This window comes from Bos indicus x Bos taurus, chromosome 15, assembly GCF_003369695.1.
Source record: "Bos indicus x Bos taurus breed Angus x Brahman F1 hybrid chromosome 15, Bos_hybrid_MaternalHap_v2.0, whole genome shotgun sequence".
NCBI classification, from domain to species: domain Eukaryota; kingdom Metazoa; phylum Chordata; class Mammalia; order Artiodactyla; family Bovidae; genus Bos; species Bos indicus x Bos taurus.
Genome location: NC_040090.1, coordinates 62,102,237 through 62,116,609, shown reverse-complemented (window position 1 = coordinate 62,116,609; position 14,373 = coordinate 62,102,237). Strand labels below are relative to the sequence as shown.

At 39.2% G+C, this 14,373-nt stretch overlaps 1 protein-coding gene across 2 annotated transcripts in view; it reads right to left on the bottom strand.

Moving 5' to 3' along the window:
- The window catches only part of ALG9 (ALG9, alpha-1,2-mannosyltransferase), a 113,251-nt gene that overhangs the window by 87,542 nt on the left and 11,336 nt on the right, over positions 1-14,373 (bottom strand). For both annotated transcript variants that reach the window (XM_027563781.1, XM_027563782.1), the window contains exons 4-6: positions 12,474-12,544; positions 6,834-6,922; positions 3,877-4,012 (exon numbers count right to left, since the gene is read on the bottom strand). In XM_027563781.1, coding sequence (XP_027419582.1) covers positions 3,877-4,012; positions 6,834-6,922; positions 12,474-12,544 — 296 coding nt within the window. The remainder of the gene's footprint in view (positions 1-3,876; positions 4,013-6,833; positions 6,923-12,473; positions 12,545-14,373) is intronic.

Sequence of the window (14,373 nt, the reverse complement as noted above, 5' to 3'; positions counted from 1 at the left end):
CCCCTTGGACAGCAAGGAGATCCAACCAGTTCATCCTAAAGGAAATCAGTCCTGAATATTCATTGGAAGGACGGATGCTGAAGCTGAAACTCCAATACTTTGGCCACCTGATGCAAAGAACTGACTCATTTGAAAAGTCCCTGATGCTGGGAAAGACTGAAGGCAGAAGGGGATGACAGAGGATGAGATGGTTGGATGGCATCACAGACTGCATGGACATGAGTTTGAATAAACTCCAGGAGTTGGTGATGGACAGGGAGGCCTGGCATGCTGTGGTCCATGGGGTTGCAAAGAGTTGGACATGACTGAGCAAATGAACTAAAGACTGGTAGGTTTGGGGACAAAAGGAAGTTACTGCTGAAGGGTACAGGTTTCTTTTAGGGATGATGAATGTTCTAAAACTGACTCTGATGATGGCTGTATAACTGTATAAAAACCATTGAATTACACAAGTTAAGTGAGTGAATTATATGGTATATTATGTATAAGGTATATTACTGAATTACATCTCAGTAAAGCTGTTTAAGAAAATGTTTGGACACCACAGAGCAGGGGTTGGCCAACTTTTTATTTAAGGGACCTGATAGCGTATATTTTAGCCTTTGCAGAACCTAAAGTTCTGCTTTGGTCTCTGCTGCATATTCCTCTGTGTGTGTGTGTGCGTGTGCGCACACACACACACACACACACGGGCACGCATTCTCTAAAAATGTAAAATTTCTCAGTTCTTGGGCTGCACAAAAACAGGCCACCTGAATGTGTGACCCACAGGCTACAGACTGCCTTCTCTGTGACACAGAACAATGGAGAATCTATGATAGAGTTTAAGACAAAACAGAGAGCGATAAAATCATATTTGCATTGTAGGAAGATAACTCTAGTTTGAGTACGGAGAGGAGATTTATAAGGACTAAGACTACAGATGGGAAGAACATTTAGGAGGCTGCATCAAGGAACATAGAGAGGTGAAGATAAGAAGATTCAAAAGACATTCAAGAGGCATAAGACAGGACATGAGAAAGAAAAGAGTCACAGAGGATTTTCAGGTCCTGGCCCAGCACAGATGGTGGTACTACTTACTGGGCTAGAAACACAGTGAAGGACAGATACGGAGGGTAGATGATGAGTTCAGCTTTGTACACGTTTAGCTATGTAAATGGAGATATCTAATAGGCAGCCATAGGTATGAGGGAGGCTTAAGAGATGACTGGACTAGATATAAAGATATGGGACTCACCAAGATGACGGAGAGACAGCAGAAAGTACAGAAGAGGATCCCACATAAAACCTTGAGAAATATAATAATCTGAGAATGATATGCAGAAGAGAAGAGAAGATTGGAAGTGGGGAAACCAGCCTTTAAAATCCAAACAAGGAAATTTTAAGTGTTTATTCTCTGACTTCATAACTCCCTTTAAAAAATGTATTCTATAGATAAATTTCCATAAGACATGTAAAAGAATGTTTGCTAAATTATTGTGTATAATAACAAAAAAGAAACTGAAAACCAAATGCCTACCAACAAAGCAATGGTTAAATAAATTACGGACAGCCATACAATAATGGAATGTTATTGCCAATTCAGACTTAAATTGAACAAAGTAGGGAAAACCACTAGACTATTCAGGTATGACCTAAATCAAATCCCTTATGATTATACAGTGAAAGTGAGAAATAGATTCAAGGGATTAGATCTGATAGACAGAGTGCCTGAAGAACTATGGACAGAGGTTGTGACATTGTACAGGAGGCAGGGATCAAGACCATCCCCAAGGAAAAGAAATGCAAAAAGGGAAAATCTTTGTCTGAGGAGGCCTTACAAATAGCTGTGAATAAAAGAGAAGTGAAAGGCAAAGAAGAAAAGAAAGATATACCCATTTGAATGCAGAGTTCCAAAGAATAGCAAAGGAGAGATAAGAAAGCCTTCTTCAGATCAATGCAAAGAAATAGAGAAAAACAACTTAGAATGGGAAAGTCTAGAGATCTCTTCAGGAAAATCAGAGATACCAAGGGAACATTTCATGAAAAGATGTGCTCAATAAAGGACAGAAATGGTATGACCTAACAGAAGCAGAAGATATTAAGAAGAGGTGGCAAGAATACACAGAAGAACTGTACAAAAAAGATATTCACGACCCAGATAATCACAATGGTATGATCACCAACCTAGAGCCAGACATCCTGGAATGTAACGTCAAGTGGGCCTTAGGAAGCATCACTAGGAGCAAAGCTAGTGGAGGTGATGGAATTTCAGTTCAGCTATTTGAAATACTAAAAGATGATGCTGTGAAAGGGCTGCACTCAATATGCCAGCAAATTTGGAGAACTCAGCAGTGGCCACAGGACTGGAAAAGGTCAGTTTTCATTCGAATCCCAAACAAAGGCAAGGCCAAAGAATGCTCAAACTACCGCACAATTGCAGTCATTTCACACGCTAGTAAAGTAATGCTCAAAATTCTCCAAGCCAGGCTTCAACAGTATGTGAATGGTGAACTTCCAGATATTCAAGCTGGATTTAGCTAAGGCAGAGGAACCAGAAATCAAATTGCCAACATCCGCTGGATCATCGCAAAAGCAAGAGAGTTCCAGGAAATATCTACTTCTGCTTTATTGACTATGCCAAAGCTTTTGATTGTGTGGATCACAAAAACTCTGAAAAATTCTTCAAGAGATGGGAATACCAGTTACCTGACCTGCCTCTTGAGAAATCTGTATGCAGGTCAGGAAGCAACAGTTAGAACTGGACATGGAACAACAGATTGGTTCCAAGTTGTGAAAGGAGTACGTCAAGGCTGTATATTGTCACCCTGCTTATTTAATTTATATGCAGAGTACATCATGAGAAATGCTGGACTGGATGAGGCACAAACTAGAATCAAAATTGCTGGGAGAAATATCAGTAACCTCAGCTATGCAGATGACACCACCCTAATGGCAGAAAGTGAAGAAGAACTAAAGAGCCTTTGATGAAAGTGAAAGAGCAGAGTGAAAAAGTTGGCTTAAAACTCAACATTCAGAAAACTAAGATTATGGCATCTGCTCCCATCACTTCATGGCAAACAGAAAGGGAAACAGTGGAAACAGTGACAGACTTTATTTTTGGGGGCTTCAAAATCACTGCAGATGGTGACTGCAGCCATGAAATTAAAAGACGCTTGCTCTTTGTAAGAAAAGTTATGACCAATCTAGACAGCATATTAAAAAGCAGAGACATTACTTTGCCGACAAAGGTCCATCTAGTCAAGGCTATGGTTTTTCCAGTGGTCATGTATGGATATGAGATTCGGACTGTGAAGAAAGCTGAGAGCTGTAGAACTGGTGCTTTTGAACTGTTGTATTGGAGAAGACTCTTGAGAGTCCCATGGACTGCAAGGAGATCCAACCAGTCCATCCAAAAGATCAGTCCTGAATATTTGTTGGAAGGACTGAGGTTCAAACTCTAGTACTGTGGCCACCTGATGCAAAGAACTGACTAATTGGAAAAGACCCAGATGCTCAGAAAGATTGAAGGCAGGAGGAGAAGGGGACGACAGAGGATGAGATGGTTGGATGGCATCACTGACTCTATGGACATGGGTTTGAGTAGGCTCTGGGAGTTGGTGATGGATAGGGAGGCCCGGCATGCTGCAGTCCATGGGGTCACAGAGAGTTGGACATGATTGAATGACTGAACTGAACTGAGCAGACAGCAGATGCTTAATAGTCACTGCTCTTATTAGAATTAAACATGAGAGAAATATTCTTCCACTTCCCAGAATCTTTATATAATTAATTCCCATAACTTTAGCCCCACCTAGAGACTAAGGAGACAACCTAACATTAAGATGGACTTTATGCCCAATAACACATGGGAGATGAATCACGTTAGTTTCTTACCCGAGAGCCGCACTGAATGGCCAGCCTAGGATGGCCCCAGCGGCTACTCCAAGCACAGCAAAGGAAGTTTTGTCCATATACCAGCCAGTCATGGCTATCAAGGTAGTGTACATACAGAAGCTGCTAGGAAGGAATGCTAGAAGACAAAAAAATGAAAAAAGGAGGGAAAGAGACAAGGGATTGAGATATACTATGTACATCTAGGTATCTGTACTAGATATAGGTATATACAGTATATAGGTATATATCCTAGGTATATATACTAGATATACTAGGTATCAATTATTAAAAATGAACCTGCATTGCAAAATGTCAATAACCAGGAACATACTTTGAGCAATGCTATATTAGAAATGAGGAATACAGTGATTCTCCTTAAAAAAAAAAGTTCAATTTTCTTATTTTCATAGTCCTGTTTTTTTATGTACCAACATGTCACCCAATTATACAAGGTCATTTATCTCCTGGCCTGTACTCCAAGAGTACAAGATTCCAGGTTCCCCAGGAATACCCTCAGGTTATATTTCCAGGCAGGAATTATGCTTCAAGAAATTTAGAGCCACTGGGGCTTCCCCAGTGGCTCAGTGGTAAAGAATTCACCTGCCAATGCAGGGAACATGGGTTAGATCTGTAGTCAGGAATATCCCGCATGCTGCAGAGCAACTAGGCCTGTGAGCCACAACTGCTGAGCCTGTGCTCTGGAGCCCGGGACCTGCAACTACTGAAGCCCTCGTGCCCTAGGGCCTGTGTTCCACAACAAGATAAGCCAGAGCGATGAGAAGCCCGCATCCCAGCTAGAAAGGAGCCCTGCGTGTCACAACCAGAGAAAAGCCTGTGCAGCAACCAAGACCCAGCACAGCCAAAAAAATAAAATAAAATAAATTTAGAGCCACCGTTGACAATCTGTTTGAGAGGAAGTCGGTCCTCTGATAGTCTTCTGAGACTGTCCACGCAGCCGCCTGCACCCCAGCGGAGTTCTCAGAAGCCTTCTGAAGAGCCACACCCGTTAGACGGCAGCGCTGCTCTGCATCCTGGGTCATCCACTGCCATAGGCGGTTTGGCCTCTAGATGTCCCCCTAGTTATTTCACCACATAACTTTCTTGTTGCCCACCTTCAGGGTCTCTGTGACAGTAACATTTTATGCAGGCATTTCTATTAACTCTACATGAAAATGCAGACCTGCTTCTCCCTGCTGTTTAAGGGCTTCACCCAGCACTAGGTAAGAAAGCTCAGTACCAATCCCAACAAGAACCACAGTGAACAGGCAGCGTGGTTTAAGAAACTCAGCAAAGGCATACCTATAGCTGATTCATACTGATGTATGGCACAAACCATCACAATATTGTAAAGTAATTGTCCTCCAATTAAAATAAATTAAAAAAAAAACTCAGCAAAGGGGTCAGAGGCTCTGTATCAAAGGGTGCCTTTAAGTTATTTATGCCTTAACATCCTCAACTGAAATTATAAAACTAAAGATACTCCCAGGTATCTCCCTCATACAAGAATCCATTTTAGGACTAGCAAAATAACTAAAAAGACATGTGGAGTACTACCTTCCCAGACAAATGCTAAACAACACTGATGCCATCCCATGCTGCTGATTCCAGCTCCAAGGGGAGGAGAGGAACCTGAGGTCTCTGCCCACTTAGAGGCCAGAACATAGTCTCATTTAGGCTCTCAAAGCTATTCAGGTAAGAGGCCTGAGGTCTCTGTAGAACGTGGATTAAGATACAATCATTGAAGGAAAATAAGTATATATCAATACTTTTACACTAGATACTATTTTTGTGTATATTTAATATGTGTACTAGATTCTGGTACACACAAGTCAAAATTAAAATTCAGATAATTATTACATCTAGTAACTAAATTTTTCTGGGTAACTGGGAACAGGCTACCTTTTAGGAACAGGTCACTCTGGCGCAGGTCAAAAACACAAAGGTTCAAAGGCAGCACACCTGGAAAGCTACCACTCTGCATTAAGGATTTTATTCTAAATTTACAGAAGCTTACTGTAAAAAAAAAAAAAAAGAATTCAACAGAAGATGTGTACTTTTATAGAATCCATGGCAATTAACTGGCATAAAATAGAACCATCAAGACCAGGGTCTTTGAAACCATGCTAAGTCATTTCAGTCGTGTCTGACTCTTTGTGACCTTATGGACTGTTGACCGCCAGGCTCCTCTGTCCAAGGGATTCTCCAGGCAAGAACACTGGAGTGGGTTGCCATTTCCTTCTCCAGGGGATCTTCCCAACCCACGGATCAAACCTGTGTCTCTTACGTCTCCTGCATTGGCAGGTGGATTCTTTACCACTAGCGCCACCTGGGAAGTCCTTGAGCAAAATAAACTTATTTGCCTTCTGCTAACAGCAAAGAAAGGCAGTGGATGCCTCTGTTTTTCAGCCTTGCAATGATAAAAAAATATATATAATAATGTAAAAGAAAGCAACTTGATGAAAATAACAGCTCTACCACTTATGAATTCTTTGACTTTTGGCAACTCATTTCACCTTTCTAAGTTTCAGTATGCTAACTTGCAAAAATGAGAAAACATTTATCTGACTTTTATCATAGGATTGTTGTAAAGGTCAATCAAGGTCATGAAGATAATCCCCCGAGTGCATGTTCAAGTCGTGTCCGACTCTCTGCGACCTTACGGACTGTAGCCCACCAGGCTCCTCTGCCCATGGGATTTCTGAGGCAAGAATACTGGAGTGGGTTACCATTTCCTCCTCCAGGGGATCTTCCCGACCCAAGGATCTAATCCACGTCTCTTGTGTCTCCTGCATCAGCAGGCAGGTTCTTTACCACTGAGCCACCTGGGCAGATCATAGGACTCTGGAAATTACTGACGTGTAATACAAATATAACCTACATCTGGACAAGTTCTTCTGTTTGATGCAACTGCAAAATGTCAGTGAACCTTTTATGCCCTCACCTGCTCTTTTCCTTACCTGATGACGAGCAAAACATGCCAGTGCTGAGAACCAAGAAGGCTAGCATCATTCGACTCACATGCAGCCCAAACTTCTTACACACAGCCCTAGAGGGAAGGCAAAGACTATCAACACAGCAGACCTTCAGGATGGAAATTTCAATTTAAAGCACAAAAACAGGCCTGCATCACAGAGAACACTGAAGATCTGAAGTCAAATACAGGACTGTCTCAACAGGTCCGTTAGCAAGTTCATGTGCATAAACATTCTTATTCCTTATGCAGGAGAGAAGCTCTGTACCTAAGAGGAAATGTATACTTTCTATAGATCATGTCTACAGAATAATCTATGCTAGATTACGTCTAACATCAGTAGGAAAACAGCCTGGTGTAATGGAAAAACAACAGACCTCACGGACACAGGTTACAATCTTGGCCCTTCCACTCACTAGCAGAGGCACCCTCGCCTAGTAACATCTCTGTAACATTCCTCGTCTGTTAAATGAGGATAATGGTAATACTTACTGCATAAGGTTTCTGTGAGGACAATGCATGGCAAATTACTCAGAAGAGTGCCAGGCACAGAGCTGCTCAACAGAGGGCAGTTATCAGGAAAGAAGACTAGGAGGCACACCAAAGTTTTAACAAAAGGTTATCTAAGTCAACGTTCCTCAATAAATTATATATACTTCCTTTAACTTCTTGTTATAGGTCTTTTCAACCCGATACGTAAAACATCAGTAGAGGTGATTATTGCTTCATTCAGTCAATATTTGTTCAGATATAACCATGTGTTAACTCTCCTTGCTCATGTTCTTAATTGTATCACAGGGATTCTTCCTGAAATAATTTTGTTTCTTCCTTAACATATCCTTTAGAAGGTTCTTTGTTGTAAGGATCTGTTCATGGTAAATTCTGGTTTTTGACATTTTTTTCATTTTGTCAGAAAAGCCTTTATTTAGCTCTTGGTCTTAAAAGGTGATTTAGCTGAATATATCACTTTAGGATGACAGTCATTTTCTCACAGAACTTTGAACATATTTTTTTGTCTTCTGACTCTCGAGAAGGCTTTTGTTGGTCTTCTTGACATTTCTTTGTAGGATTTGTATTAGTCCTCTGTCAACCCGTAAGATCTTCTTTACTCTTGGTTTTACACAGTATCCCTGATTACTTTTTATTTATCCAGCTCAGGACATTAGGCTTCCTGAATTGTGGATTAGTGTTCTTTCTCCTTTGATTCTGGAAAATTCTTAGCAATTACTTCTCTGAATACTGCCTCTCCCTATTCTATAATCTCCTAGATCTGATTAGATATAAATCAGATCTTTCAACTCTACCACACGCATTTTTTATCCTCTCACCTTTTTTTTTCCCTTCTGTCACTCTGTACTGCATTCTTAGTAATTTCTTCAGATTAATCTTCTGGTTTATTTATTAGAAGTGTCAAATCAAGAGAAGAGATTTGTGGACACAGTGCGGGGTTGGTGGGGGAAGGAGAGGGTGGGATGAATAGACAGAGTAGCATGGACACATAAGCCTACCATGTGTGAAACAGATAACCAGTGGGAATTTGCTATGTGACTCAGGGGGCTCAGACTGGTGCTCCTTGAGAAACTAGAGGGGTGGGGTGGGGTGGGCAGTGGGAGGGAGGTTCCAGAGGGAGGGGACATATATATACGTATGGCTAATTCGTGTTGATGTATGGCAGAAACCAGCACAATATTTTAAAGCAACTATCCTTCAATTAAAAATAAATATTTAAAAAATTTTTTAAAAAGAAATGTCTAATCAGTTGTATATCCTGATGCTGGGAAAGACTGAGGTCTGGAGGAGAAGGAGGCGATAGAGGATGAGATGGCTGGATGACATCACCAACTCGATGGACATGAGTTTGAACAAGCTCCAGGAGATGGCGAAGGACAGGGAAGCCTGGCACGCTGGTTGCAAAGAGTCAGACATGACTCAGTGACTGAACAACAACAACAAATCAGCTGTTTAAACTATCCACTAAATTTTATATATCGATTATTATATTTTTAATTCTACAAGTTCTGTGTGGTTCTTTTTCAAATCTGCCTGGTCATTTTTGTAGTCTCATTCATTATCTTTTTTTATTTCATTGCGGTTGCTGCTGCTGCTGCTGCTGCTAAGTTGCTTCAGTCGTGTCCGACTCTGTGCGACCCCATAGACAGCAGCCCACTAGGCTCCTCTGTCCCTGGGATTCTCCAGGCAAGAACACTGGAGTGGGTTGCCATTTCCTTCTCCAATGCATGAAAGTGAAAAGTGAAAGGGAAGTCGCTCAGTCATGCCCGACTCTTAGCGACCCCATGGACTGCAGCCTACCAGGCTCCTCCGTCCATGGGATTTTCCAGGCGAGAGTACTGGAGTGGGGTGCCATTGCCTTCTCTGTTCATTGTGGTAAGAACACCTAATATGAGATCTACCCTCTTAATAGATATTTAAATGTAAAATACAGTACTGTATCAATAGGCATAATGTTTTATAGCAGATGTCTAGAGCTAATTCGTGTTAAGTGAAATATTATATCCACTGATTAGCAACTTTCTGTTTCCATCAGCCTCCCCAGCCACAAGTCTATCCATTCCTTTGCTTCCATGAGTTCAACCACTTCAGATACCTCATGAAAGGGGAACTGTGCAATATTTGCTCCCCTGTGGCCAGTTATTTCACTTAGCACAATATCCTCAAGGCGCATCTACGTTGTCATATCTTTAGGATTTCCCTCTTTTTTAATATTTTTTTTAATTATTCATTATTTTATATTTGGCCATGCTAATCTTCACTGCTGTGTGAACTTTCTCTCATTGCAGCAAGGAGGGGCTACTCTAGAGTTGAGGTGTGAGGGCTTCTCATTGCAGTGGCATCTCGTTGCACAGCAGGGTGCCTGAGCTTCAGTGGTATCAACTCACATGTTCCAGATCACAGAGTCGGACACGACTGAAGCAACTCAGCAGCAGCAGCAGCTCCAGCATTTATAATTTATAGACTTTTTGATGATGGCCATTTTGACCAGTGTGAAGTGATACCTCACTGTACTTTTGATTTGCATTTCTCTAATGATTAGCAATGTTGAGCATCTATCTTTTCACATGCTTATTGGCCATCTGTATGTCTTCTTTGGAGAAATGTCTATTTAGGTCTTCTGCCCACTTTTTGACTGGGTTGCTTTTTGTTGTTGAGTTGTCGGAGCTGTTTGTATATTTTAGAGATTAAGCCCCAGTTAGTCACATCACTTGCAAATATTTTCCCCCAGTCTGTAGTTTGTCTTTTCGTTTATGGTTTTCTCTGTGGTGCAAAAGCTTGTAAGTCTGCACAACACTGTAAATCAACTCTATTTCAACTTAAAACATAGTAAGAAAAAATTTTCAAGCAGTTATCAGTTTAAGGCCCCACGTGTTTATCTGCTTTTATTTCTATTGCCTTGGGAGAATGACCTAAGGAAACATTGGTACAATATATGTCACATAATGTTTTACCTATATTCTCTTTTAGGAGTTTTATAGTGTTATGTCTTATGCTTAAGTCTTTAAGTCATTTTGCGTTTATTTTTTAGTATGGTGTGAGAGAGTACTCTAACTTCACTGGTCTACTAATACATGTGGCTGTCCAGGTTTTCCAGCACCACTTGTTAAAGAGACTGTCTTTTCTCCATTGTATAATAAATCCTTGGTTCCCTAGACAAAAGCCATTCTAACAGATATGAAATGATCTACCTGTGGTTTTGATTTTTGTTTTCCTTATGACTAGTGATATTGCCCTCTTTTTATATGCCTGTTGGCCATTTTATTAGGTTTTTTTAAACCACTGAGTTAGAAGAGCTCTTTATACATTTTGGAAATGAACTTATCCTATATATGATCTGCAAATATTTTCTGACATTCTGTAAGCTCCTTTCCACTCCATTGATTGTTTAATCTCTTATTAGTCTTTTATTTCATGCTTTCAATTCCCTATTTTATTTCTTTAAAAATATTAAATATAATTATTTTATATTCTTATTTTAGTAATTCCTAATAAATGAAGTTTTGTAGGTCAGCTTTCTATTGATGATCTCTGCTGGCTCTCACTCATAATGACCTGTTCCTTTCTGTGCTTTGTCATTTATTTTTATTATAATCTGGTTCACTAGAACTTTATCTATGGTAATTCTTTGACAACTGGATTAAGAATCCACTTCTTTAGAGAAATTTTACTTTTTGATTTTGCAAGATGTCTGGAAAGAAAAGGAAAGTGAAGTCACTCAGTTGTGTCTGACTCTTGGCGACCCCAAGGACTGCTGCCTACCAGGCTCCTCCGTCCATGGGATTTTCCAGGTAAGAGTACTGGAATGGGGTGCCATTGCCTTCTCCAAAGGTGTCTGGGGACACTATTGTTGTTCAGTCACTAAGTCATGTCTGCTCTTTGCAACCCATGGACTGCAGCAGGCCAAGCTTCCCTGTCCTTCACCATCTCCCGGAGTTTGTTCAAACTCATGTCCATTGAATTGGTGATGTCATCCAACCATCTCATTCTCTGTCACCCTCTTCTTCTTCTGCCCTCAATCTTTCCCAGCATCAGGGTCTTTTCCAATGAGTCGGCTCTGAAGTCGGCTCCAGAGTATTGGAGCTTCAGCTTCAGAATCAGTCCTTCCAGTGAATATTCAGAGTTGATTTCCTTTAGGATTGACTGGTTTCATTTCCTTATAATCCAAGGGACTCTCAAGAGCCTTCTCCAGCAGCACAATTCAAAAGCATCAATTCTTTGGTGCTCAGCCTTCTTTATGGCCCAACTCTCACATCCAGAGAAACCTACGAACCTTTGTCAGCAAAGTGATGTCTCTTCTTTTTAATACACCGTGTAGGTTTGTCATAGCTTTTCTTTCAAGGAATAAGCCCTGAACAATTTACAATAAATTCTAAACTTGGGCTTAGGAGACCACGTAGGTAACTTGAATTCAGTTCTGAATTCATATGAAGACCAACTTAAAGTTACAATCCTCAAAGGTAGCACTGGATTTCTTTTTTTTAATTTATTCTACTCAAGAGTCAAGACCAAAGGACTTTTTTTATCTGACATTGTTGGCTGTTTTGCAATGGGAAGACTTTAAGTAATGGTTACTAAGTCCAAATACCTTTTAAAGCATTCTTAAAATAAGATGTTTGTTAGGTTTCATGTAAAAAAAAAAAAAGTAGCTATTTTTATTACTGGGATACTTAAATGCCTAACATTTTCACTAATATTCACTCAACCAACAGTTACTTGGCGGAAGAAAATCATACTGAGTACATGTAAGAGCAGTGAGTCTCACAATGGAAATAATTTCCTATCAGTTAAGCTCAAAAGGGGAAGAGAGACATCATGATTTATCTCTTAGGAGCAAAAAAAGGCTGTACAAAATCCTACCAAATAAAGTATTACTCAAATATACACTTACGGAATTGAAATTATAATATGAAGATACAGCATTTATCACCTCAGGAAATTAGAAGTATTTCTTCCCAATGGTTGGCTTTAAAAAAAAAATTGAGTTTTAGATATAATATCAGAAGCTAGAAGAAAAATGCCTTCTATTTCTAAACACTGTTTCTATCATCGGAGAAATAACCTATGCTCAATTTGGCTCTTATAGTACTTTTAGAAGCAAAGTTTTTATACTCACTTGTAAAAGTAAAGTTCACATATACAGCTCACAAAAGCCAGCAGACATCGTAAAAAGTAAAAGACAAGAATCTGAAAGAAACCCAGAACAAGAAAACAGAAGTCACAGATACAAGTTAGAAAAACTTAAAAGATGAAACCATTCTCATTTGTCAGTGATAATTATAAATTGGTATAATCCTTTTGAAAAACAGTATGTATCAAGAACCATGGAAATGTTCGTACCTCCAAATTTAAGTATGGAAGTATATTTATTGACTACTTCTATGACTTCAGCCCACAAAAGTAACTCAAAATATACGAGGGGAGTTCGAGTCATAAAGACGTTAATTGCAGCTCTACTAATTTAGTAAAAACTATTTAAAAAACTACAAAATGTTCAATTACAGGAAAATGGCTAAATTATGTTACATCTACTTCATGTTATATCTATTCATGATACAGATACCAAAGTTCATGGTTACGAAGATCAAAGTTCATGGTTACAAAGACAGTGGAAAAATTCTTATCATATAAATCCTATTCACATGACAAGCATCTCTCATACAATTATAATAACTGAAATTATTATAAAATTATAACAAAATACTAAATGAAAACATATATGATTTATACATCACAGTTATAGCTACAGAAATCTGAAGTACATGAAAAAAATAGAAAGAAATATAATAAAATGGTAAAGGTGGTTGTCTCAGGCTAGTGAGACTTACATGCATATTCTTCCTCCTATCATCCAAATGTCTGTAATGTGGTTTTATTAATTTTATGAATACAAATTTTAAACATAAAAATAACAAAATAAAACCATATTAAGTAGCTTTTATACTACAGTATAACTAGTATGTTTAAGAAAAATGAATACCTCTGAATATAAGCACTATTTAAATATATTCTATGATTACTATTACTGCATATAACTTAAAAGTACTTTGTTTTATCATTATAACCAAAAATCAAAATTCCCAAAAGAATCCAAGCAAGTGACCAGCAAATGTCCAAATTCATTCATTAATTCAACAATATACTGAAAACCTGCTATGCACTGATCACTCTTCTAGATGCTACTAGGAATACAGATAATTTTAGTATAACATATCCACATTTAAGGACTACTCACCTGGTTGGTGAGAGTACAAAAACACATTTAGAAAGTCAAAAACTAACACAAGATAATCAAAGAACTGTACTTGGGAACAGGACAATGATGCCCCATAGTTACTAATATTCAGCATAGTAACTGGATATCAGATCAGTGCAAAAAGACGCAAAAAAGCAAAGAAGTAAGTATAAGAATGGAACAGAAGAAACTAAATTCAGTACGGACAGATGAAAGAGAATCCAAGAGATTCACTTGACAAACTGATAAAGAAATTCAGTGAAATTGAGATCAAAAGGCAAAAATCAATTGTCACAGGGAAATTTGGCCTTGGAATACGAAATGAAGCAGGGCAAAGGCTAATAGAGTTCTGTCAAGAGAACGCACTGGTCATAGCAAACACCCTCTTCCAACAACACAAGAGAAGACTCTACACATGGACATCACCAGATGGTCAACACCGAAATCAGATTGATTATATTCTTTGCAGTCAAAGATGGAGAAGCTCTATACAGTTGAGAAAAACAAGACCAGGAGCTAACTGTGGCTCAGATCATGAACTCCTTATTGCCAAATTCAGACTTAAATTGAAGATAGTAGGGAAAACCACTAGACCGTTCAGGTAGGACCTAAATCAAATCCCTTATGATTATACAGTGGAAGTGAGAAATAGATTTAAGGGACTAGATCTGATAGATAGAGTGGCTGATGAACTATGGACGGAGGTTCATGACATTGTATAGGACAGGGATCAAGAACATCCCCATGGAAAAGAAATGCAAAAAAGCAAAATGGCTGTCTG